The following is a 27,364-nucleotide window of genomic DNA, read 5'->3' on the forward strand; positions in this document are numbered from 1 at the left end:
TGATTTGAGCACTGAAAACTCATTTAATTTCGTCTTACCCAACCCCCCCCCCCCCAACCCCCACCAGACACACACATACATTGAGGCAAAGGGTCAGCCACAGTGCAGCCACAGTGCAGCCTCCCTGTAGCGGTTTGAGAGCCAAGTGCCTTGCTCAAGGGCACAATGGCGAAGAGGCCAGCAGCCCTACAGTTGTCAGTTCAGCTCCCACTTCATCGCCTGGCTCAGGGCTTGAACCAAGAACCTTCCGGCAACTATTCTACCACTCAAACTTTTGTCTATAAACCTCTTGTAAACGCAGTAGGACCTCACAGACACAAACACATTCGGAATGAAGGTTGTTTGAAATATTTAAATGATTGAAACTTTGAAATATATTTCTTTAAAAAAAACACAACATTTTTTTTGGGGGGGGGGGGGGGTTTGTATCTTTTGAGGTTGTACTGTATGTGGTCACCATGAAAACAGACATCACAGAAGACTCACCATGGCGTAGCCCACATGACCACACACATGAGACTCTCCTGGTTGTTTTGTGTGTGAAACTTTTATTGTTTCTTCAGTTTATTTAATAAAATAAGCAACAGTGCTAACATACAGGAAGACATTACAGTATAAAATGAGAAGCGAAGCTCAAGATAAACTGGTGCATGAATTTTACCATCGAAAGGAGAAAACAACTAAAAAAAAAATACTCAAATTGAAGATCAAGAATTATTATAATATTTTTCTTCTTTTTTTAAACGCAAGATAAATCTATTCTGTATTCTAATAATGGAATAAACAACTATGGATCTCCTAAAAGTCAACAGGTAGAATGTGTAGTCTTCATGACTTTGTTTTTCGAGAAACGGGTTAAGCATATTCACAGTCTGCAGACCTAGAGGAAGGAAGAAAACTGATTGAAAAATATGTGACAAAGATATATATATATATATAAAAAAAGAGGGGGAAATCTGTCATTTCCATCCAATGAACTTTTCAGTTAAATGATCTTACAAGAACATGATATATCTTCCTTTGACAAAGATAATAGACATCTCGGATGAAAACAGTGGTTTTCTGTTCACCCAACAGAGTAGTTACATTGGTGCTTTCACACAGAACCCCCCCCCCCCCCGAATAACATTCAGCCATGGGCTGGTTTATCTTTGAGCGGATGGTCAACAGATATAGTATGAGGAAAAGCAGAATGATTTTAAACCTTCGATTACATTGGGATACGATCACATACAGTGCCTTTAGAAAGTGTTCATCGTTGTTGTGTCACCGGCCTTCACACATTACCCCATAATGTCAAAGTGGAATTATGTTTCTAGATTGTTTTTCAACTAATGAATAAAATATGAAAAGATGAAATGTCTTGCGTCAATAAGTATTGAACCCCCTTTGTTATGGCAAGCCTAAATAAGTCCAGGAGTAAACTGCTTAACAAGTCATATAATAAGTTGCATGGACTCACTCTGTGTGCAATAATAGTGTTTAACATGATTTTTTGAATGACTACCTCATCTCTGTACCCCACACAAACAGATAATTGTAAGTTCCCCTCAGTCGAGCAGTGAATTTCAAACATTCAACCACAAAGACCAGGTAGGTTTTTCAACGCCTCGCAGAGAAGGGCACCTATTGGTAGATGGGTAAAAAAAAATAAAACAAGCAGACATTGAATATGCCTTTGAGCATAGTATAGATATTAATTACACTTTGGGTGCTTTATCAATATACCCAGTCACTACAAAATTACAGGCGTACTTCCTAACTCAGTTGCCGGAGAGGAAGGAAACCACTCAGGTATTTCACCATGAGGCCAATGGTAACTTTAAAAAGGATACTTCTGGGGTAGTATGAAGGAAATTAGAGGTAGTTTTGTGAGCCAATGCTAACTAGCGTTAGCAGAATGACTGGACATCTGGACTAACGGTAGTTAGCATTGGCTCACAAAACTACCTCTAATTTCCTTCATACTGGACACAAGAGACCTACAAATGGAAACCACTAGTAGATAAAGGGCCTCCTTGCCAAAATCCCGAAGTATCCCTCAAAATATTTAATGGCTGTGACAGGACAAAACTGAGGACGGATCAACAACATGTTATAGTTTTGGGGCGGCAGGGTAGCCTAGTGGTTAGAGCGTTGGACTAGTAACCGGAAGGTTGCAAGTTCAAACCCCCGAGCTGACAAGGTACAAATCTGTCGTTCTGCCCCTGAACAGGCAGTTAACCCACTGTTCCCAGGCTGTCATTGAGATGATTATTATATATATAATATATATGAGATTATATATATGTGAGTTTGTGTGTATATATATATAGTGAGTGTGTGTATATACACACACAAAACTATAAAAACACACACACTCACATACACACATACATATATACATATATATATATATATATATACACACACACACACACTCACTAGACTATATATATATATATATGTGTATATGTGTGTATATATATATATATATACACACACACACTATATATATATACACACACATACACTCACTAGACGATATGTATATACACACACGACATTGACACTCCCACACAAATTCACTACATGCACACACACCCTTTGCTGCTGCTACTCTGTTCTTTATTTTACTCTTATTATTATCCTAGTCACTTTACCCTGCCTTCATGTATATATCTACCTCAAATACCTTATTATTATCTATCCTGATGTCTCTTTACCCTCCCTTCATGTACATATCTACCTCAAATACCTTATTATTATCTATCCTGATGTCTCTTTACCCTCCCTTCATGTACATATCTACTTCAAATACCTTATTATTATCTATCCTGATGCCTAGTCACTTTACCCTCCCTTCATGTACATATCTACCTCAAATACCTTATTATTATCTATCCTGATGCCTAGTCTCTTTACCCTGCCTTCATGTACATATCTACCTCAAATACCTTATTATTATCTATCCTGATGCCTAGTCACTTTACCCTGCCTTCATGTATATATCTACCTCAAATACCTTATTATTATCTATCCTGATGTCTCTTTACCCTGCCTTCATGTACATATCTACCTCAAATACCTTATTATTATCTATCCTGATGTCTCTTTACCCTCCCTTCATGTACATATCTACTTCAAATACCTTATTATTATCTATCCTGATGCCTAGTCACTTTACCCTGCCTTCATGTACATATCTACCTCAAATACCTTATTATTATCTATCCTGATGTCTAGTCACTTTACCTTCATGTATATATCTACCTCAAATACCTTATTATTATCTATCCTGATGTCTAGTCACTTTACCCTGCCTTCATGTACATATCTACCTCAAATACCTTATTATTATCTATCCTGATGTCTAGTCACTTTACCTTCATGTATATATCTACCTCAAATACCTTATTATTATCTATCCTGATGTCTAGTCACTTTACCCTGCCTTCATGTACATATCTACCTCAAATACCTTATTATTATCTATCCTGATGTCTCTTTACCCTGCCTTCATGTACATATCTACCTCAAATACCTTATTATTATCTATCCTGATGTCTCTTTACCCTCCCTTCATGTACATATCTACTTCAAATACCTTATTATTATCTATCCTGATGCCTAGTCACTTTACCCTGCCTTCATGTACATATCTACCTCAAATACCTTATTATTATCTATCCTGATGTCTCTTTACCCTCCCTTCATGTACATATCTACTTCAAATACCTTATTATTATCTATCCTGATGCCTAGTCACTTTACCCTGCCTTCATGTACATATCTACCTCAAATACCTTATTATTATCTATCCTGATGTCTAGTCACTTTACCTTCATGTATATATCTACCTCAAATACCTTATTATTATCTATCCTGATGTCTAGTCACTTTACCCTCCCTTCATGTACATATCTACCTCAAATACCTTATTATTATCTATCCTGATGCCTGGTCACTTTACCCTGCCTTCATGTATATATCTACCTCAAATACCTTATTATTATCTATCCTGATGCCTAGTCACTTTACCCTGCCTTCATGTACATATCTACCTCAAATACCTTAGTATAATCTATCCTGATGCCTAGTCACTTTACCCTGCCTTCATGTACATATCTACCTCAAATACCTTATTATTATCTATCCTGATGCCTAGTCACTTTACCCTGCCTTCATGTACATATCTACCTCTAATACCTTATTATTATCTATCCTGATGTCACTTTACCCTGCCTTCATGTACATATCTACCTCTAATACCTTATTATTATCTATCCTGATGTCACTTTACCCTGCCTTCATGTACATATCTACCTCAAATACCTTATTATTATCTATCCTGATGTCTAGTCACTTTACCTTCATGTACATATCTACCTCAAATACCTTATTATTATCTATCCTGATGCCTAGTCACTTTACCTTCATGTTCATATCTACCTCATATCGTATGCCTAAACATTGATCTTGTAGCTTCATTCTTGTGTACTTTATTTTAATTCCTCGTGTTACTATTTAAATTGTATGATTGATTGATTATTGATAATTTTTTAAACTCTATTGTTGGGAAGGGTTTCTAAGCAAGCATTTCACAGTAAAGTCTACACCTGTTGTATTCGGCGCAGGTGGAAAAATACAATTCGATTTGACACCGGGATACAAATTCACCTTTCTGCAGGACAATAACCAAGGACAAATATACACTGGAGTTGCTTACCAAGACGACATTGAATGTTCCTAAGTGGCCTAGTTACAGTTTTGACTTAAAATAGGCTTGGAAATCTATGGCAAGACTTGAAAATGGCTGTCTGACAATGACTAACCATCAACTTGACAAAGCTTGAAGAATTTTTAAAAGAATAAAAGTGCAAATATTGTACAATCCAGGTGGGTAAAGCTCTCAGAGACTTACCCAGAAAGACTCACAGCTGTAAACGCTGCCAAAGGTGATTCTTAACATGCATTGGGTACTTCCTTACTTGTATTAGATATTTTCAGCATTTTATTTAATATATTTGCACGTTTTGTTTTCACTTTGTCATTATGGGGTATTGTGTGTTGATAGGTGAGATTTTTTTTGCAATCCATTTTGAAATTCAGACTGTAACAACAATGTGGAATAAATCAAGAGGTATGACACTCTGAAGGCTCTGTTTGCCTCTACTTATGCATGGAAACAGATTTCCTCAATTTAAAAATGATTTGAGATGATTTTCTGGTGATTTTACAGTCTTATGTCCCCCCCCCCAAAAAAAAAACACACACATGCACTACATGGCCAAAGGTATGTGGACACCCGCTCGTCTAACGTCTCGTTCCAAAATCATGGGCATTAGTATTTATTAGGCCCCCTCCTTTGCTGCTATAACAGCCTCCACTATTCTGGGAAAGGCTTTTCACTAAATATTGCAACATTGCTGTGGGGACCTGTTTCCAGTCAGCCACGAGAGCATTCGTGGGGTCGGGCAATGATGTTGGGCGATTCGGCCTGGCTTTGCAGTCGGTGTTCCAAAGATGTACGATGGGGTTGAGGTCAGGGCTCTGTGCAGGCCAGTCAAGTTCTTCCACACCGATCTCAACAAACCATTTCTGTACGGACCTCGCTGTCAGTGTATTTTTCTTTTTCATTAACCTTTATTTAACGAGGCAAGTTAGTTAACCTGTTGCGTCGCGCAATCCCGGATCCGGGATTCTATTTATAGCCTCAAGCTCATTAGCATAACGCAACGTTAACTATTCATGAAAATCGCAAATGAAATTAAATAAATATATTTGCTCTCAAGCTTAGACTTTTGTTAACAACACTGTCATCTCAGATTTTCAAAATATGCTTTTCAACCATAGCTAAACAAGCATTTGTGTAAGAGTATTGATTGCTAACATAGCTATAAGCCTAGAATTCAGCCAGCAACATTTTCACAAAAACAAGAAAATAATTCAAATAAAATCATTTACCTTTGAAGAACTTCAGATGTTTTCAATGAGGAGACTCTCAGTTAGATAGCAAATGTTCAGTTTTTCAAAAAAAGATTATTTGTGTAGGACAAATCGCTCCGTTTTGTTCACGTTTGGCTATGAAAAAAACCTGTATACAGTTATAGCCTCAAGCTCATTAGCATAATGTAACGTTAACGATTTCTGAAAATCGCAAATAAAATGAAAATAATGCGCCTGCTCTAAAGCTTAGCCTTTTCTTAACAACACTGTCATCTCAGATTTTCAAAATATGCTTTTGAACCATCGCTATTCACTAATTTGTGTAAGAGTATGCTAAGCTAGCTTAGCATTTTGAGTAGCATTTAGCGCGCAACATTTTCACAAAAACCAGATAACCAAATAAATAAAATCATTTACCTTTGAAGAGCTTCGGATGTTTTCAATGAGGAGACTCTCAGTTACATAGCAAATGTTCAGTTTTTCCTGAAAGCATCTTTGTGTAGGAGAAATCGCTCCGTTTTGTACATCACATTTGGCTACCGAAACGAACCGAAAATTCAGTCACCAACAACGTCAAACTTTTTCCGAATTAACTCCATAATATCGACCGAAACATGGCAAACGTTGTTTGGAATCAATCCTCAAGGTGTTTTTTCACATATCTCTTCATTGATATATCGTTCGTGGAAGCCTGCTTTCTTCTCTGAATTCCATGGAAAAATACTTGCAGCTGAGGTTTGCGCACCAATTTCGGCGCAGGACACCGGGCGGACACCTGGTAAATGTGGTCTCTTATGGTCAATCTTCCAATGATATGCCTACAAATACGTCACAATGCTGCAGACACCTTGGGGAAACGACAGAAAGGGCAGACTCATTCCTCTCGCATTCACAGCCATATAAGGAGACAATGGAAAACGGAGCCTCAAAAATCCTGCTCATTTCCTGGATGCCGTTTCATCTTGGTTTTGCCTGTAGCTCACGTTCTAGGGCACGCACAGAAAATATCTTTGCAGTTCTGGAAACGTCAGAGTGTTTTCTTTCCAAAGCCACCAATTATATGCATAGTCGAGCATCTTTTTGTGACAAAATATTGCGCTTAAAACGGGAACGTCTCGAGCACTGAGATGCAGTGTCTTTGACCGCTGAACCAGGATCTGTAGTGACGCCTCTAACACTGAGATGCAGTGTCTTTGACCGCTGAACCAGGATCTGTAGTGAAGCCTCTAGCACTGAGATGCAGTGTCTTAGACCGCTGAACCAGGATCTGTAGAGATGTATCTAGCACTGAGATGCAGTGTCTCAGACCGCTGAACCAGGATCTGTAGGGACGCCTCGAGCACTGAGATGCAGCGTCTTTGACCGCTGAACCAGGATCTGTAGTGACGCTTCTAGCACCGAGATGCAGTGTCTCAGACCGCTGAACCAGGATCTGTAGGGACGCCTCGAGCACTGAGATGCAGTGTCTCAGACCGCTGAACCAGGATCTGTAGAGATGTATCTAGCACTGAGATGCAGTGTCTCAGACCGCTGAACCAGGATCTGTAGGGACGCCTCGAGCACTGAGATGCAGTGTCTTTGACCGCTGAACCAGGATCTGTAGGGACGCCTCGAGCACTGAGATGCAGTGTCTCAGACCGCTGAACCAGGATCTGTAGAGATGTATCTAGCACTGAGATGCAGTGTCTCAGACCGCTGAACCAGGATCTGTAGGGACGCCTCGAGCACTGAGATGCAGTGTCTTTGACCGCTGAACCAGGATCTGTAGGGACGCCTCGAGCACTGAGATGCAGTGTCTCAGACCGCTGAACCAGGATCTGTAGAGATGTATCTAGCACTGAGATGCAGTGTCTCAGACCGCTGAACCAGGATCTGTAGTGACGCCTCTAGCACTGGGATGCAGTGTCTTTGACCGCTGAACCAGGATCTGTAGTGACGCCTCTAACACTGAGATGCAGTGTCTTTGACCGCTGAACCAGGATCTGTAGTGACGCCTCTAACACTGAGATGCAGTGTCTTTGACCGCTGAACCAGGGTCTGTAGTGACGCCTCTAGCACTGAGATGCAGTGTCTTTGACCGCTGAACCAGGATCTGTAGTGACGCCTGTAACACTGAGATGCAGTGTCTTTGACCGCTGAACCAGGATCTGTAGTGACGCCTCGAGCACTGAGATGCAGTGTCTTTGACCGCTGAACCAGGATCTGTAGTGACGCCTCTAACACTGAGATGCAGTGTCTTTGACCGCTGAACCAGGATCTGTAGTGACGCCTCTAACACTGAGATGCAGTGTCTTTGACCGCTGAACCAGGGTCTGTAGGGACGCCTCGAGCACTGAGATGCAGTGTCTTTGACCGCTGAACCAGGATCTGTAGTGACGCCTCTAACACTGAGATGCAGTGTCTTTGACCGCTGAACCAGGATCTGTAGTGACGCCTCTAACACTGAGATGCAGTGTCTTTGACCGCTGAACCAGGATCTGTAGAGATGTATCTAGCACTGAGACCGCTGAGCAACTCGGGAGCCTGAAATGCTGTCGCTTTAAGATTTCCCTTTACTGGAATTAAGGGGTCCAGCCCAAACCAATGAAAAACAGCCCCAGACCATTATTCCTTCTCCACCAAACTATACTGTTGGCACTATGCATTTGGGGCAGGTAAGGTTCTCCTGGCATCCGCCAAACCCAGATTCGTCCGTCGGACTGCTAGATGGTGAAGTGTGATTCATCGCTCCAGAGAACGCGTTTCCACTGCTCCAGAGTCCAATAACGGCGAGCTTTACACCACTCCAGCCGACGCTTGGCATTGCACATGGTGATCTTAGGCTTGTGCGAGGCTGCTCGGCCACGGAAACCCATTTCGTGAAGCTCCCGATGAACAGTTCTTGTGCCGATGTTGCTTCCAGGGGATGTTTGGAACTTGGTAGTGAGTGTTGCAACCGAGGACAGACGATTTTTACGCACTTCAGCACTCGGCGGTTCCGTTCTGTGACCTTGTTGTGGCCTCCCACTTCGCAATAACAGAGCAGAAATTTTGACGAACTGACTTGTTGGAAAGTTGGCATCCTATGACGGTGCCACGTTGAAAGTCACTGAGCTCTTCAGTATGGTCCAGTCTACGGCCAATGTTTGTCTATGGAGATTGCATGGCAGTGCGCTCGATTTTGTGCACTTTTTTAGCAACGGGTGTGGCTGATATAGCCGTATACACTAATTTGAAGTGGTGTCCACATACTTATGGCCATGTAGTGTGTATGTATGAGAGATATGATGGGCAAAGCTGTCATCAAGACAAAGGGCGGATACTTTGAAGAATCACAAATATATTTTCATTTGTTTAACACTTTTTTTGGTTACTACATGATTCCATATGTGTTATTTCATAGTGTTGATGTCGTCACTATTATTCTACAATGTAGCAAATAGTAAGAATAAAGAAAAACCCTTGAATAAGTAGATGTTCTAAAACTTTTGAATATATATATATATATATATATATATATAAAAACTTGGGGCCCGCCTATTGGGGAACTAACCAGAATATAAAACATGTGTTTTGTAACCTTATTAATAAATAACGACCGGTATAACGACTAGCCCCCTCTCCTAACTGTAATAAACAAAGACAAACCATCACACAAATGCCACTCCAAAAACACAAAGAAACATGGCAATACTCCATCAAATTAGATTATTAACAGAATGTAAATGTACATACCTATAAATCAGGAAGCAGGGGGTGAGGGCATTGATCTTCTGTTTTTAGAAATACTTAGTGCGGTTGAGAGCTCTCTGAGCTATCTGTCCGCTCTGGTCTGTGATTTTCTCCCAGTCTGTTTGACCCACCACAAAGCCGATATCGCGCTTGCGCTCTGCATCCTTCTGCTCTTCGAGGTCGGCCCAGCGAACCTAGACGACAGGAACGAAAACATCCAGCGGAGTCACGAGCAGGAAATGGGTTTGCAATTGAACTATTCCAGTAATTTTGCGAAAACAGTATTTAGGGAGCACATCAAACCACATTCTCGCCAATAGATAATCCTGTTTTTGTGATGAAATGATCTGCCTTAAAATACAGAGATTGACTTGTCACAAACTATAAAATGTTACTGTCCGCAAACCATATTACATGGCCAGTCATTGTAAATAAGAATAGACTTGCATGGACAAATAAAAGGTTAACAACAACATGAATAATATTCGACAGGATGTGGAGGTTTTGGGTCAACAGGAAATGGGTAAGACGGGATATAAGTGTATTTACCCTCTTCTTGCCGGGTTCAGAGTGGCGCGTGGCGTAGTCGTCAGGCAGCTGAAGAAAGTCATCCATGCCTGCCACGTCGTCTCCCTCCCTCTTCCTCTTCCCCCCCATCACCAAGCCGTCCAGCTTGTCTGTAAGGAGAAGAGCGCTCGCCACGTCACCTCACGACTCAAAAAAAAAAAAAAAAAAAAAAAAAAATGCTTGCTACTTCACGGACGTCATGATCACCGTGACGATGCCCGACACTGCTCAGATGCTGTATCACGCCATTATCTTCCTGCATCTATAAATATTTGTAATGCTTGTAAGAAACGTTCCATGTTTTCCAGATGTATTACCAAGGATCCGCTCTCAGTCAAAGAGTTGTCTCATCTCATTTGGATTTTGAGGCAAACTGTGTGTGGTATAAACAGCAAGCACTAATGTGTTCCTTTATAGAACAACTTGTTTTTTTTTTGTAAATATAAGTGGGGATGTTATTTATTTGAAAATGTACTATTTTGATCTGTGTGTGTTCTGATCAGATCGTTTGTATTCAGCATTTATGCACATTTGTCTATAATAAGGAGGAGGCTGGAAACAGTTCAGACCACAGGTGTCAAACTCATTCCATGGAGGGCCGAGTCTCTCTCCTTGGAGACCCCCAACCGTTACATGTCTTTGATCCATTCCAGAGCTAGCACACCTGATTCAACTTGTCAACTAGTTATCAAGACATTGACTTCTTAAATTATCTCTTATTATTGGACCATGCTGGTCATCTATGAACATTTGAACATATTGGCCATGTTCTGTTATAATCTCCAGCCGGTACAGCCAGAAGAGGACTGGCCACCCCTCAGAGCCTGGTTCCTCTCTAGGTTTCTTCCTAGGTTTTGGCCTTTCTAGGGAGTTTTTCCTAGCCACCGTGGTTCTACACCTGCATTGTTTGCCGTTTGGGGTTTTAGGCTGAGTTTCTGTACAGCACTTTGTGACATCAGCTGATGTAAGAAGGGCTTTATAAATAAATTTGATTGATTAAATCAAGTGAGCTAGTTTAGGGCAACAACAAAATTGTCAAAGTCTGGGAGTCCCGGAGAAGTTTGAAAACAACTGGTTAAAAGGATAACAAAAAAGGGGACATCTACTGGAAGCTGTAGTTATCAGTGAACATCATGTACATTGCCTTTGAGAAATTATTCAGACCCCTTGACTTTTTCCACATTTTGTTACGTTACAGCCTTATTCTGAAATGGATTAAATAAAACAATTTCCTCAGCAATCTACACACAATACCCCATAGTGACATCACAATACCCCATAGTGACATCACAATACCCCATAATGACAAAGCAAAAACAGGTTTTTATACATTTTTGCAAATGTACTAAAAACAAAAAGCAGAAATAACTTATTTACATAAGTATTCAGACCCTTTGCTATGAGACTCGAAATTGAACTCAGGTGCATCCTGTTTCCATTGATCATCCTTGTGATGTTTCTACAACTTGATTGGAGTCCACCTGTGGTAAATTCAATTGGATTGGAAATGATTTGGAAAGGCACATACCTGTCTATATAAAGGTTCCCCAGTTGACAGTGCAAGTCAGAGAAAAGACTAAGCAATTAGGTCGAAGGAATTGTCCGTAGAGCTTAGAGATAGGATTCTGTCCAGGCACAGATCTGGGGAAGGGTACCAAAACATTTCTGCAGCATTAAACGTCCTCAAGAACATAGTGGCTTCCATCATTCCTACATGGAAGAAGTTAGGACCCACCAAGACTTTCTAGAACTTTCCACCATGCCGAACTGAGCAATCGGGAGAGAAGGGCCTTGGTCAGGGAGGTGACCAAGAACCTGATGGTCTCTGACAGAGCTCTAGAGTTACTCTGTGGAGATGAGAGAACCTTCCAGAAGGACAACCATCTCCACAGCGCTCCACTAATCAGGCCTTTAAGGTAGAGTGGCCAGACGGAAGCCACTACTCAGTAAAAGGCACATGACAGCCCGCTTGGAGTTTGCCACCTAAAGACTCCCAGACCATGAGAAACAAGACTCTCTGGTCTGATGAAACCAAGATCGAACTCTTTGGCCTGAATGCCAAGCGTCACATCTGGAGGAAACCTGGTACCATCCCTACGGTGAAGCATGGTGGTGGCAGCATTATGCTGTGGGGATGTTTTTCAGCGGCAGGGACTGAGAGACTAGTCAGGTTTGAGGGAAAGATGAACAGAGCAAAGCACAGCAAGGTGTTTGATGAAAAGCGCTCTGCAGCAGGTTAGGACCTCAGACTGGGGCGAAGTTTCACCTTCCAACAGGTCAACGAACCCAAGTGCACGCAGGAGTGGCTTCGGGACAAGTCTCTGAATGCCCTTGAGTGTAACAAACTACCGAGTAAAGGGTCTGAATACTTATGTAAATATCATATTTCAGTTTATATATATATATATATATATATATATATATATATATATATATTTTATTTATTTATTTATTTTTATTTTATAAATTAGGAAAAATGTCTATAAACCCATCTTCGCTTTGCCATTATGGGGTATTTATGAGGGGTATATTGATGAAAAAGCTATTTAATCCATTTTAGAATAAGGCTGTAACGTAACAAAATCTGGAAAAGGTCAAGGGGTCTGAATACTTTCCCGAAGGCGCTGTACATGGAATCAAAGACATTTTTGAAATCATTCCATTCACCACATAGTTGTTAGTAAATATCATGTACATTAGTAAGATCAGAAAACAAAGGGAATACCTACCGAGTTTGGCATCAGAAGTGTCCATCTCCCATTTGCTTTGTGGAATGTAACCCTAAATTATACAGAGAAGAGACCGCAAGGGTTAGGCCTCTGAGCGGCAAGGAGCTAGGGGTCAGGAGGAGGATATGAATGAATGAATATGAGAGAGAGAGAGAGAGAGAGAGAGAGAGAGACAGAGAGAGAGAGAGAGAGAGAGAGAGAGGAGAGAGAGAGGAGAGAGAGAGCAGAGAGAGAGCAGAGAGAGAGAAAGAGAGAGAGAGCAGAGAGAGAGCAGAGAGAGAGCAGAGAGAGAGGAAAGAGGAGAGAGGAAAGAGGAAAGAGGAGAGAGGAAAGAGGAGAGAGGAAAGAGAGCGAGAGAGAGCAGAGAGACGAGAGAGGAAAGAGGAGAGAGGAAAGAGAGTGAGAGATGGTTTCGGTGACGGAGAGAAGGCGTTGAAATAGTTACGTTAATCAAACAATATCAGTACAAATCAGGAGAATTGTAAGAATGACACGACATTCTCTTAAGACGTTGGCATGCAAACATGTCAGATGTCATTATGACACCTCGTGTTGAGAAGATTTGCCTTTGGTGTTAGCCATGATCAAAGCATTTTGAGACACTTCAGAAAACAGCTAGTTGATAGGCAAGCTAGCCTACTACAAGTGCACAACTAGATTTGATCAACACTTTCTTTGTGTTAATCGTGGTTCAACACCAAGTCGAAACAGATTATACAGCCTAGTTACTGAAGAAGAAGTTAAACCATGAGTTAAACCCCCCCAACACAACACTGATGTGCACAAATTGGACATTAAATCGTCTTTGATTCTGCAGTATTTGGTAAATAAATGAAGAACGTGAAATACAAGTATTCTGGGTCAAAACTTGAAATCAGAATAGTTGTTATACCTCTCAAAACGTATGCTTCCAACACAGGAAGCTGTCGTGGATATAGGCACTTCCTTAAAAACAGGAAGCTGTAGTGGATATAGCCACTTCCTTAAAAACAGGAAGCTGTAGTGGATATAGCCACTTCCTTAAAAACAGGAAGCTGTAGTGGATATAGCCACTTCCTTAAAAACAGGAAGCTGTAGTGGATATAGCCACTTCCTTAAAAACAGGAAGCTGTAGTGGATATAGCCACTTCCTTAAAAACAGGAAGCTGTAGTGGATATAGGCATTTCCTTAAAAACAGGAAGCTGTAGTGGATATAGGCATTTCCTTAAAAACAGGAAGCTGTAGTGGATATAGCCACTTCCTTAAAAACAGGAAGCTGTAGTGGATATAGCCACTTCCTTAAAAACAGGAAGCTGTAGTGGATATAGGCATTTCCTTAAAAACAGGAAGCTGTAGTGGATATAGGCATTTCCTTAAAAACAGGAAGCTGTGGTGGATATAGGCATTTCCTTAAAAACAGGAAGCTGTGGTGGATATAGGCATTTCCTTAAAAACAGGAAGCTGTAGTGGATATAGCCACTTCCTTAATAACAGGAAGCTGTGGTGGATATAGGCATTTCCTTAAAAACAGGAAGCTGTAGTGGATATAGCCACTTCTTTAATAACAGGAAGCTGTGGTGGATATAGGCATTTCCTTAAAAACAGGAAGCTGTAGTGGATATAGCCACTTCCCTAATAACAGGAAGCTGTGGTGGATATAGGCATTTCCTTAAAAACAGGAAGCTGTGGTGGATATAGCCACTTCCCTAAAAACAGGAAGCTGTGGTGGATATAGGCAATTTCTTAATAACAGGAAGCTGTAGTGGATATAGCCAATTCCTTAATAACAGGAATCTTGAGCCCACAATAATAATGAAGCATCTAAATGTACTAAATAAATACATTAATCGTTTACATTTGTCACAACCAAAGTTAATAGTGGAACCAGTGCCGTTGTGATTAGTTGACGTTTTTTATATTTAGTTCTTAGGTCGTTTTATCACGCCAAATGCCATGTATCTGGGTCGGTCGCCCTTGTATCTGGGTCGGTCGCCCTTGTATCTGGGTCGGTCGCCCTTGTATCTGGGTCGGTCGCCCTTGTATCTGGGTCGGTCGCCCATGTATCTGGGTCGGTCGCCCATGTATCTGGGTCGGTCGCCCATGTATCTGGGTCGGTCGCCCATGTATCTGGGTCGGTCGCCCATGTATCTGGGTCGGTCGCCCATGTATCTGGGTCGGTCGCCCATGTATCTGGGTCGGTCGCCCATGTATCTGGGTCGGTCGCCCTTGTATCTGGGTCGGTCGCCCTTGTATCTGGGTCGGTCGCCCTTGTATCTGGGTCGGTCGCCCTTGTATCTGGGTCGGTCGCCCTGTACCTAGGTCGCCCTGTACCTAGGTCGCCCTGTACCTAGGTCGCCCTGTACCTAGGTCGTCCTGTACCTAGGTCGTCCTGTACCTAGGTCGTCCTGTACCTAGGTCGTCCTGTACCTAGGTCGCCCTGTACCTAGGTCGCCCTGTACCTAGGTCGCCCTGTACCTAGGTCGGTCGCCCTGTACCTAGGTCGTCCTGTATCTAGGTCGTCCTGTACCTAGGTCGTCCTGTACCTAGGTCGCCCTGTACCTAGGTCGCCCTGTACCTAGGTCGTCCTGTACCTAGGTCGTCCTGTACCTAGGTCGTCCTGTATCTAGGTCGTCCTGTACCTAGGTCGTCCTGTACCTAGGTCGTCCTTTACCTAGGTCGTCCTGTACCTAGGTCGTCCTGTATCTAGGTCGTCCTGTACCTAGGTCGTCCTGTATCTAGGTCGTCCTGTACCTAGGTCGCCCTGTACCTAGGTCGTCCTGTACCTAGGTCGTCCTGTATCTAGGTCGTCCTGTATCTAGGTCGTCCTGTACCTAGGTCGTCATTTAAAAAAACTTGGAAAGCAAAAGAAAAAGTCTCCTTCAATATGTTGGCACTTGCAAAAACTGTTTGGAATAAAGCCTCAGATACGACTAAAATAATATTTTACATTTACAATTTAGTCATTTAGCAGACTCTCTTTTCCAGAGACACTATAGTAGTGAGTCATTTAGCAGACTCTCTTATCCAGAGACACTATAGTAGTGAGTCATTTAGCAGACTCTCTTATCCAGAGCCACTACAGTAGTGAGTAATTTAATTAACAGACTCTCTTACCCAGAGCCACTACAGTAGTGAGTCATTTAACAGACTCTCTTACCCAGAGCCACTACAGTAGTGAGTCATTTAACAGACCCTCTTACCCAGAGCCACTACAGTAGTGAGTCATTTAACAGACTCTCTTATCCAGAGACACTACAGTAGTGAGTCATTTAATTAACAAACTCTCTTATCCAGAGACACTACAGTAGTGAGTCATTTAACAGACTCTCTTACCCAGAGCCACTACAGTATTGAGTCATTTAGCAGACTCTCTTATCCAGAGACACTACAGTAGTGAGTCATTTAACAGACTCTCTTACCCAGAGCCACCACAGTAGTGAGTCATTTAACAGACTCTCTTACCCAGAGCCACTACAGTAGTGAGTCATTTAACAGACTCTCTTACCCAGAGCCACTACAGTAGTGAGTCATTTAACAGACTCTCTTACCCAGAGCCACTACAGTAGTGAGTCATTTAACAGACTCTCTTACCCAGAGCCACTACAGTAGTGAGTCATTTAGCAGACTCTCTTTTCCAGAGCCACTACAGTAGTGAGTCATTTAACAGTCTCTCTTACCCAGAGCCACTACAGTAGTGAGTCATTTAGCAGACTCTCTTACCCAGAGCCACTACAGTAGTGAGTCATTTAACAGACTCTTATCCAGAGACACTACAGTAGTGAGTCATTTAGCAGACTCTCTTACCCAGAGCCACTACAGTAGTGAGTCATTTAGCAGACTCTCTTTTCCAGAGACACTACAGTAGTGAGTCATTTAATTAACAAACTCTCTTATCCAGAGACACTACAGTAGTGAGTCATTTAATTAACAAACTCTCTTACCCAGAGACACTACAGTAGTGAGTCATTTAATTAACAAACTCTCTTATCCAGAGACACTACAGTAGTGAGTCATTTAACAGACTCTCTTACCCAGAGCCACTACAGTAGTGAGTCATTTAGCAGACTCTCTTATCCAGAGACACTACAGTAGTGAGTCATTTAACAGACTCTCTTATCCAGAGCCACTACAGTAGTGAGTCATTTAACAGACTCTCTTACCCAGAGCCACTATAGTAGTGAGTCATTTAATTAACAAACTCTCTTATCCAGAGACACTACAGTAGTGAGTCATTTAATTAACAAACTCTCTTACCCAGAGACACTACAGTAGTGAGTCATTTAATTAACAAACTCTCTTATCCAGAGACACTACAGTAGTGAGTCATTTAACAAACTCTCTTATCCAGAGACACTACAGTAGTGAGTCATTTAATTAACAAACTCTCTTATCCTGTCATGTCTTGTTATGTCTGTTCCTGTCCTTTCTCTTCATTCTCTCTCTCTGCTGGTCTTTTTAGGTTACCTTCTCTGTCTCTCATCCTTCAGCTGTTCTACATTTCCCCTAACTAGCTCATTCTCTCTTTCCCCACCTGTTCTCTCTTCCCCCTCTGATTAGGTCTCTATTTCTTTCTCTGTTCCTGCTACTTTCAGTGTCGGATTCTTGTTTGTGTTTTTTGATGCCAGAAGCAAGCTGTCGTCTCGTTTGCTTCCACCTTGTCCTGTCCTGTCGGAGTCTGTCTGGCAGGAGCATCCTGCACTATACTAACGTTCTTTTTGTTCCGCTGACAACGTTGGAAAAGGATTTATGCCATTCCTGTATTTTCATTAAAGAACTCTGTTTTCTGTTAAAACCGCTTTTGGGTCTTCACTCAAGTTCATAACAGAAGAATCCGACCAAGAATGGACCCAGCGGCTCCGGACCCTTTTCACTCCGCCGTCAAGATCCAGGGAGCGATGCTAGGCAGACACGAGGAGGAATTGTCTGCTGCTCAACATGCCGTTGAGACCCTGGCCGTCCAAGTCTCCGACCTCACAAGACAGGTTCACCAACTCCTCCTCGATCCACCGCCCACTTCCAGGGTTTCCGAGTCTCCGGAGCCCAGGATCAACAACCCGCCGTGTTACTCTGGGGAGCCCACTGAGTGCCGCTCATTCCTCACTCAGTGTGATGTGGTGTTCTCTCTCCAGCCCAACACTTACTCCAGGAGCGCGGCCCGCATCGCCTACGTCATTTCTCTCCTTACCGGACGGGCGCGTGAGTGGGGCACGGCAGTCTGGGAGGCGAGGGCTGAGTGTATTAACCAGTATCAGGACTTTAAGGAGGAGATGATACGGGTTTTTGACCGTTCTGTTTTTGGCGAGGAGGCTTCCAGGGCCCTGTCTTCCCTATGTCAGGGGAATAGATCCATAACGGATTATTCTATTGAGTTTCGCACTCTCGCCGCCTCTAGTGACTGGAACGAGCCGGCTTTGCTCGCTCGTTTTCTGGAGGGTCTCCACGTCGAGGTTAAGGATGAGATCCTCTCCCGGGAGGTTCCTTCCAGTCTGGACTCCTTAATAGCTCTCGCTATTCGCATAGAGCGACGGTTTGATCTTCGTCGCCGAGCTCGTGGAAAGGAGCTCACGTTCTCCGTTGCTCCCCTCTCCACATCACTGCCACCTGCCGCATCACTGCCACCCTCCTCCGCCGGCTCGGATGCTGAGCCTATGCAGCTGGGGGTATTCGCATCTCGGCCAAGGAGAGGGAACGGAGAATCACCAATCGCCTCTGTCTCTACTGCGGCTCCGCTGGTCATTTTGTCACCTCATGTCCAGTAAAAGCCAGAGCTCATCAGTAAGAGGAGGGCTACTGGTGAGCGCAACTACTCAGGCCTCTCCTTCTGGATCACGCACTACCTTTCCGGTCCATCTCCGCTGGCCCGGTTCATCTGCTTCCTGCAGTGCCTTGATAGACTCTGGGGCGGAGGGCTGTTTTATGGACGAGACCTGGGCTCGGGAACATGACATTCCTCTCAGACAGTTAGGGAGCCCAGGGCCTTGTTCGCTTTAGATGGTAGTTCTCTCCCCAAGATTCAGCGTGAGACGCTGCCTTTAACCCTCACTGTCTCTGGTAATCATAGCGAAACCATTTCTTTTTTAATTTTTCGTTCACCTTTTACACCTGTTGTTTTGGATCATCCCTGGCTAGTGCGCCATAACCCTTCTATTAATTGGTCTAGTAATACTATCCTATCCTGGAATGTTTCTTGTCATGTAACCTGTTTAATGTCTGCTATCCCTCCTGTTTCCTCTGTCTCTTCTTCACAGGAGGAGCCTGGCGATTTGACAGGGGTGCCGGAGGAGTATCACGATCTGCGCACGGTGTTCAGTCGTTCCAAGGCCACTTCTCTCCCTCCACACCGGTCGTATGACTGTAGTATTGATCTCCTTCCGGGAACTACTCCCCCCCGGGGTAGATTATACTCTCTGTCGGCTCCCGAACGTAAGGCTCTCGAGGATTATTTGTCGGTTTCGCTCGACGCCGGTACCATAGTCTCCTCCTCCTCCCCCGCCGGAGCTGGGGTTTTTTTTGTTCAGAAGAAGGACGGGTCCCTGCGCCCATGCGTGGATTATCGAGGGCTGAATGACATAACAGTTAAGAATCGTTATCCGCTTCCTCTTATGTCTTCAGCCTTCGAGATCCTGCAGGGAGCCAGGTTTTTCACCAAATTGGACCTTCGTAACGCCTACCATCTCGTGCGCATCAGGGAAGGGGACGAGTGGAAGACGGCGTTTAACACTCCGTTAGGGCACTTTGAATACCGGGTTCTTCCTTTCGGCCTCGTTAACGCTCCAGCTGTCTTTCAGGCACTAGTTAACGACGTCCTGAGAGACATGCTGAACATTTTTGTTTTCGTTTACATGGACGATATCCTGATTTTTTCACCGTCTCTCTCGATTCATGTTCAGCACGTGCGACGCGTCCTCCAGCGCCTTTTGGAGAACTGTCTTTATGTGAAGGCTGAGAAGTGCACTTTTCATGCCGCCTCTGTCCCTTTTCTCGGTTCCGTTATTTCCGCTGAGGGCATTAAGATGGATCTCGCTAAGGTCCAGGCTGTCATTGATTGGCCCGTTCCTAAGTCACGCGTCGAGCTGCAGCGCTTTCTGGGCTTCGCTAATTTCTACCGTCGTTTCATCCGTAATTTCGGTCAGGTGGCAGCTCCTCTCACAGCCCTTACTTCTGTTAAGACGTGCTTTAAGTGGTCCGTTTCCGCCCAGGGAGCTTTTGATCTTCTTAAGAATCGTTTTACATCCGTACCTATTCTTGTTACACCTGACATCTCTAGACAGTTTGTTGTTGAGGTTGACGCGTCAGAGGTGGGCGTGGGAGCCATTCTTTCTCAGCGCTCTCTCTCTGACGGCAAGGTCCATCCTTGTGCGTTTTTCTCTCATCGCTTATCGCCGTCAGAACGTAACTATGATGTTGGTAATCGCGAACTGCTCGCCATCCGCTTAGCCCTAGGCGAATGGCGACAGTGGTTGGAGGGCGACCGTTCCTTTTGTCGTTTGGACTGACCATAGGAACCTTGAGTACATCCGTTCAGCCAAACGACTTAATGCGCGTCAGGCTCGTTGGGCTCTGTTTTTCGCTCGTTTCGAGTTTGTTATTTCTTATCGTCCGGGCTCAAAAAACACCAAACCTGATGCTTTATCTCGTCTCTTCAGTTCTTCTGAGGTCTCCACCGACCCCGATGGGATTCTCCCTGAGGGGCGTGTTGTCGGGTTGACTGTCTGGGGAATTGAGAGGCAGGTAAAGCAAGCACTCGCTCACACTCCGTCGCCGCGAGCTTGTCCTAGGAACCTTCTGTTCGTTCCCGTTCCTACTCGTCCGGCCGTTCTTCAGTGGGCCCACTCTGCCAAGTTAGCCGGCCACCCCGGCGTTCGGGGTACGCTCGCTTCCATTCGCCAGCGTTTCTGGTGGCCCACTCGGGAACGTGACGCGTCGATTTGTCGCCGCTTGTTCGGTCTGCGCGCAGACTAAATCTGGGAACTCTCCTCCTGCCGGCCGTCTCAGACCGCTTCCCATTCCCTCTCGACCGTGGTCTCACATCGCTTTAGATTTTATCACCGGACTGCCTTCATCAGCGGGGAAGACAGTTATTCTTACGGTTGTCGATAGATTCTCTAAGGCGGCTCATTTCATTCCTCTCGATAAGCTCCCTTCTGCTAAGGAGACGGCTCAGATCATTATCGAGAATGTTTTCCGAATTCATGGCCTTCCGTCTGACGTCGTTTCCGACAGAGGCCCGCAGTTCACGTCTCAATTTTGGAGGGAGTTTTGCCGTTTGATTGGGGCTTCCGTCAGTCTCTCGTCCGGCTTTCATCCCCAGTCTAACGGTCAAGCCGAACGGGCCAATCAGACTGTTGGTCGCATTTACGCAGTCTTTCTTTTCGTAACCCTGCGTCTTGGTCAGAACAGCTCCCTGGGCAGAGTACGCCCACAACTCGCTTCCCTCGTCTGCTACCGGTCTATCCCCTTTTCAGTGTAGCCTCGGGTACCAGCCTCCGCTGTTCTCATCTCAGCTCGCCGAGTCCTGCGTCCCCTCCGCTCAGGCTTTTGTCCAGCGTTGCGAGCGCACCTGGAAGGGGTCAGGTCGGCACTTTGCCGTAATAGGGCGCAGACTGTGAGGGCCGCTAATAAGCGTAGGACCAAGAGTCCTAGATATTGTTGCGGTCAGAGAGTATGGCTCTCCACTCAGAACCTTCCCCTTAAGACAGCTTCTCGCAAGCTGGCCCTTGGTTCATTGGTCCGTTCCGTATTTCCCAGGTCATTAATCCTGTCGCAGTGCGACTTCTTCTCCCGTGCTATCTTCGTCGCGTTCACCCGGTCTTCCATGTCTCCTGTGTTAAGCCCGTTCTTCGCGCCCCCGCTCGTCCCTCCCCCCCATCCTTGTCGAGGCGCACCCATCTACAGGGTTCGTAAGATTTTGGACATGCGCCCTCGGGGCCGTGGTCATCAGTACCTAGTGGATTGGGAGGGGTACGGTCCTGAGGAGAGGAGTTGGGTTCCCTCTCGGGACGTGCTGGACCGTTCGCTGATCGATGATTTCCTCCGTTGCCGCCAGGTTTCCTCCTCGAGTGCGCCAGGAGGCGCTCGGTGAGTGGGGGGGTACTGTCATGTCTTGTTATGTCTGTTCCTGTCCTTTCTCTTCATTCTCTCTCTCTGCTGGTCTTTTTAGGTTACCTTCTCTGTCTCTCATCCTTCAGCTGTTCTACATTTCCCCTAACTAGCTCATTCTCTCTTTCCCCACCTGTTCTCTCTTCCCCCTCTGATTAGGTCTCTATTTCTTTCTCTGTTCCTGCTACTTTCAGTGTCGGATTCTTGTTTGTGTTTTTTGATGCCAGAAGCAAGCTGTCGTCTCGTTTGCTTCCACCTTGTCCTGTCCTGTCGGAGTCTGTCTGGCAGGAGCATCCTGCACTATACTAACGTTCTTTTTGTTCCGCTGACAACGTTGGAAAAGGATTTATGCCATTCCTGTATTTTCATTAAAGAACTCTGTTTTCTGTTAAAACCGCTTTTGGGTCTTCACTCAAGTTCATAACATATCCAGAGACACTACAGTAGTGAGTCATTTAATTAACAAACTCTCTTATCCAGAGCCACTACAGTAGTGAGTCATTTAATTAACAAACTCTCTTATCCAGAGACACTACAGTAGTGAGTCATTTAATTAACAAACTCTCTTATCCAGAGACACTACAGTAGTGAGTCATTTAATTAACAAACTCTCTTATCCAGAGACACTACAGTAGTGAGTCATTTAACAAACTCTCTTATCCAGAGACACTACAGTAGTGAGTCATTTAATTAACAAACTCTCTTATCCAGAGACACTACAGTAGTGAGTCATTTAATTAACAAACTCTCTTATCCAGAGACACTACAGTAGTGAGTCATTTAATTAACAAACTCTCTTACCCAGAGACACTACAGTAGTGAGTCATTTAATTAACAAACTCTCTTATCCAGAGACACTACAGTAGTGAGTCATTTAACAAACTCTCTTATCCAGAGACACTACAGTAGTGAGTCATTTAATTAACAAACTCTCTTACCCAGAGACACTACAGTAGTGAGTCATTTAATTAACAAACTCTCTTATCCAGAGACACTACAGTAGTGAGTCATTTAATTAACAAACTCTCTTATCCAGAGACACTACAGTAGTGAGTCATTTAATTAACAAACTCTCTTACCCAGAGACACTACAGTAGTGAGTCATTTAATTAACAAACTCTCTTATCCAGAGACACTACAGTAGTGAGTCATTTAATTAACAAACTCTCTTACCCAGAGACACTACAGTAGTGAGTCATTTAACAGACTCTCTTATCCAGAGACACTACAGTAGTGAGTCATTTAACAGACTCTTATCCAGAGACACTACAGTAGTGAGTCATTTAACAGACTCTCTTACCCAGAGCCACTACAGTAGTGAGTCATTTAACAGACTCTTATCCAGAGACACTACAGTAGTGAGTCATTTAATTAACAAACTCTCTTATCCAGAGACACTACAGTAGTGAGTACATACATTTTCATACTGGTCCCCCATGGGAATCGGAAGCACCATGCTCTCCCAACTGAGACACATTAGCTTTATGTTGTTAGGAACAAGGAAACCTCGCTCCTAGGCTAACTGCTATGACATACAGACAGAGGGAGACGACTGGTGGACGAGGTTAGAGACTCGGGGATTGTTGTCTGTCAGAGCACCTTTCGGCATGCTACGGTCGTTTTGTCAGCACTAAATGGGCTGGGCAAATAACTGATTTTGAATTTCTAAAAAATATTTGAATCATTAATAAAGTAGCATTTATGAAGCGGTATCAGAGGCTCGTTCAAAACAGTAGACAGCTAATGGAGGAGATAGTCTGGATACGAGGTTACCTTGTTCCTGAAAGTAGACCGTTAATTGACACCTTCCAGCAGGGTTGCGGTAAATTATATTTCAATTCCAGCCAATTCAGGTAGAACACTGACAATTCAAATTCTTCAATTCAGGTAGAACACTGACAATTCAAATTCTTCAATTCAGGTAGAACACTGACAATTCAAATTCAGGTAGAACACTGACAATGCCAATTCTCCAATGCTTTTCATTGAGGAACATTTGGAATTTGGTTTACTTTCTGAATTGAAATGGAATTGACCCAAATCCCTGTAACATCATATTTCCTAATGTCCAATCCCACTCAACGTCTGAGTGAGATGTGTTTCCTGGTGTACTGTAGCTTCTCTCTGTGCTTCAGTAACCATGATCCTAACATCATTGTCTTACCATTTCTAATAAATGGATCTATCATCTAATCCATTGTGTTAATAATAATAGTTCTAGAAGGACCTTCCCTGGGTGTTTGAGGTGGGATTCTGGTAGCAGTAGAGATAACATACTCAAGAGATTGATTCAATTATAAAGTTTGTGGTCTGATGTCTTGGTTGAATCTGTACGATGCACAATTCAGTCATCGTCTACGGTTTTAATGAAAAGTTCTTAGGTCTTCCCCCCCCCAGTTGACTGGCAACTGCAAGGTATTTCAACCTGGCAGAATGATAACAGATGATTTGTATCAAATCGGGAGGGCACTTGTTTGACAAATTCTTCCATCAAATGTACACAGTAGGACGACATTGTACAGTACAGAAACACAGCTAGCCCAATGATCGCTTGCTAGGTAGGTGTGCAATTGAATTAAAAAGGGCAACTATATCCCCTCCTGCAGGTTTTCTATGAAGCCAGCTAGATCTACTCAAAAGTTTCTAAAGCTAGCCAGCTTCAGCTAGCTTCACATTCCAGCTCAGGCTTCGTCCGTACTACAGCGGTTGACTAGCTCGTCCGCATGTCACACATAACTAGCCGAACACTAAACTGTTTATTGAGACACGACATGGCTGAAACATAAATCCATGGGCGAGCCAGTGCCACGTTTTCATTGGTGAAAAAAAAAACAACGTTTTTTTAAACTTAGCGAAAGAAAAGTTATCTTTGCAAATTCAGCAGGCAATGTTGTGAAAGAGGCTCTTAGAAGTGGAGTGTTTATTTAATGACCTTTTAAATTGTTTTATTTAAATGTATCCTGTATTTAATGACCTTTTAAATTGTTTTATTTAAATGTATCCTTTATTTAACTAAGGCAAATCAGTTAAGAACAAATTCTTATTTTGCCATGACGGCCTACCCCGGGCCAAACCCTGGACGACGCTGGGCCGATTGTGCGCTGCCCTATGAGACTCCCAATCACGGCCGGATGTGATACAACCTGGATTTGAACCAGGGACTGTAGTAATGTGTGTAGTGGAGGGTGTACGCCGCATACCCAGTTTTTCTTTCAGCTTTGCTTAAACTCACTTCTTAATCCCTACGGATGAGTATCAAAGTAGTGTAGCGGAGGTACACGACTTATCAATGATGTAGTACAATAGAGAAATCATGCACAAAGTTGCCTACACAATCACAAAGCACGTGAAATATACTGAACGGAAAAAATATAAAAGCCATACGTAGAAAGTGTTTAGTCAGCTAAAATAAAGAAAATCTTTGAAATTGTTGCCTTTATATTTTTGTTCAGTTTATATATATATATATATTTTTTTTTTTACAAGTGTGCCGCACATAGCTTGTTTCAGCCGAATAGCAGGCAGCAGGAGCGTTCAGCTCACTAGATAATGACATCGGTAGCCAGTAGGGTAGGAAAGATGTTTTAGCTTATGATATCTACAAGTAAATGCTAACTAAGGCAACAACGGGTTTGTTGTTATGATATCTACAAGTAAATGCTAACTAAGGCAACAACGGGTTTGTTGTTATGATATCTACAAGTAAATGCTAACTAAGGCAACAACGGGTTTGTTGTTATGATATCTACAAGTAAATGCTAACTAAGGCAACAACGGGTTTGTTGTTATGATATCTACAAGTAAATGCTAACTAAGGCAACAACGGGTTTGTTGTTATGATATCTACAAGTAAATGCTAACTAAGGCAACAACGGGTTTGTTGTTATGATATCTACAAGTAAATGCTAACTAAGGCAACAACGGGTTTGTTGTTATGATATCTACAAGTAAATGCTAACTAAGGCAACAACGGGTTTGTTGTTATGATATCTACAAGTAAATGCTAACTAAGGCAACAACGGGTTTGTTGTTATGATATCTACAAGTAAATGCTAACTAAGGCAACAACGGGTTTGCAAACCTGTTATTGAAAAGGTTTGGTTTGATGTCTTGGTTGATTTGTTTTGGGAGGGGGGGATACCCACTAATCCAGGCACTACAAGACCACTTGCTTATTGTTCATGTCGTCTTCGGCGTGCTAATTAATGCCCACGCAACTCTTTCCCCACTCCCCTCCATTTAAAAAAAATATTAAGTCATACAAAAGCGTTACATTGTGTGAGGTTTAAATGCATTCTGTTATTACTAAATCATTTAATGTGATATACATTAAAAACATGTATATTTTACACCAAAAACAACATTTGATTAATAAATCATTTAAAAAAAAAAATCAGTAGTCTTCCTCAAATGAAGTGGAAGACGTAATCCTGGCGAGATGGAGGGAATCGGATTTCATTGGTCCTCAACTCACGCGGCTCAAGTCATTTCATTCAGGGCAAGTGGAGTTGCCGAGGAGCAGGTTAGTTCTGAAAGATTCGTCGCCATAGAAATTTGGCTTAATAAAAACAATGTGACCCACTTTTGTATGACCGGTTATACGGAGTTGGCCAAAGATACCTCGCTAACTCCTCAAACCCGCTTCGTAGGACACCCCTCTGATGTGGTTTAACCATTGTTGTGGACTTAGAACATTTAAATGTTGTCGGTAGAAAAACAAAATGATTTTGGGAGTAAAAACCTGATTAAGAACCAAAGGAAAACTACCACACAGGACTCCTCCTTCACCGGGCGAGCCGTTTGGGAAATACGTTTTTATACCTACTTCCTTAGGTACCGCTAGAAAATATATATATATATATATATATATATATGTGTTGCTAAATACATGAGAAAAACACAATATATATGGTGCTGTTTGTAGAAATGACAAATTGTTATTATAATCATGACTGTGGAAGTATCAAGTCATATCTGTTAATTACAGTGAAAATCACCACAATAACTAAACCCATAGATTTGAGATAGAATGTGTTGATCACACATTTTCTAACTGTAAAAAGTTACGCTTGTACTTACCATTTAGTAAGGAACTAACACCACGGCAACACAAACATATTTTGTTTTACTCAAGTAGAGTTTGATTACAGAAGAAATCCAGAACTAATTTAGGCTTACATAGTTAACAATAATTTAAACAAATTATTATAGAATATTTCATATCACTTACGTACACCATCCTAAAAAGCATCCCCATTACCAAGGCAAAATTAATGCTCCATTTATTTATGTGTAATCTTTATAAATAAATAAATAAATAAATATATATATATATGGGAAATCCCACTTC

The 27,364-nt window shown here is 42.9% G+C and overlaps 1 protein-coding gene across 4 annotated transcripts in view; it reads right to left on the bottom strand.

The window, feature by feature from the left end:
• Window positions 1–493: 493 nt before the first annotated feature.
• The window catches only part of ylpm1 (YLP motif containing 1), a 70,136-nt gene continuing 43,265 nt past the window's right edge, over window positions 494–27,364 (bottom strand). For all 4 annotated transcript variants that reach the window (XM_064991716.1, XM_064991713.1, XM_064991714.1 and 1 more), the window contains 4 exons: window positions 12,936–12,987; window positions 10,189–10,316; window positions 9,643–9,833; window positions 494–880 (listed from right to left, as the gene is read on the bottom strand). In XM_064991716.1, the coding sequence (XP_064847788.1) occupies window positions 9,687–9,833; window positions 10,189–10,316; window positions 12,936–12,987 (327 nt within the window). In that variant the 3' untranslated portion in view covers window positions 494–880; window positions 9,643–9,686. The remainder of the gene's footprint in view (window positions 881–9,642; window positions 9,834–10,188; window positions 10,317–12,935; window positions 12,988–27,364) is intronic.

Source organism: Oncorhynchus masou, chromosome 16 (genome assembly GCF_036934945.1).
Source record: "Oncorhynchus masou masou isolate Uvic2021 chromosome 16, UVic_Omas_1.1, whole genome shotgun sequence".
Lineage (NCBI taxonomy): Eukaryota > Metazoa > Chordata > Actinopteri > Salmoniformes > Salmonidae > Oncorhynchus > Oncorhynchus masou.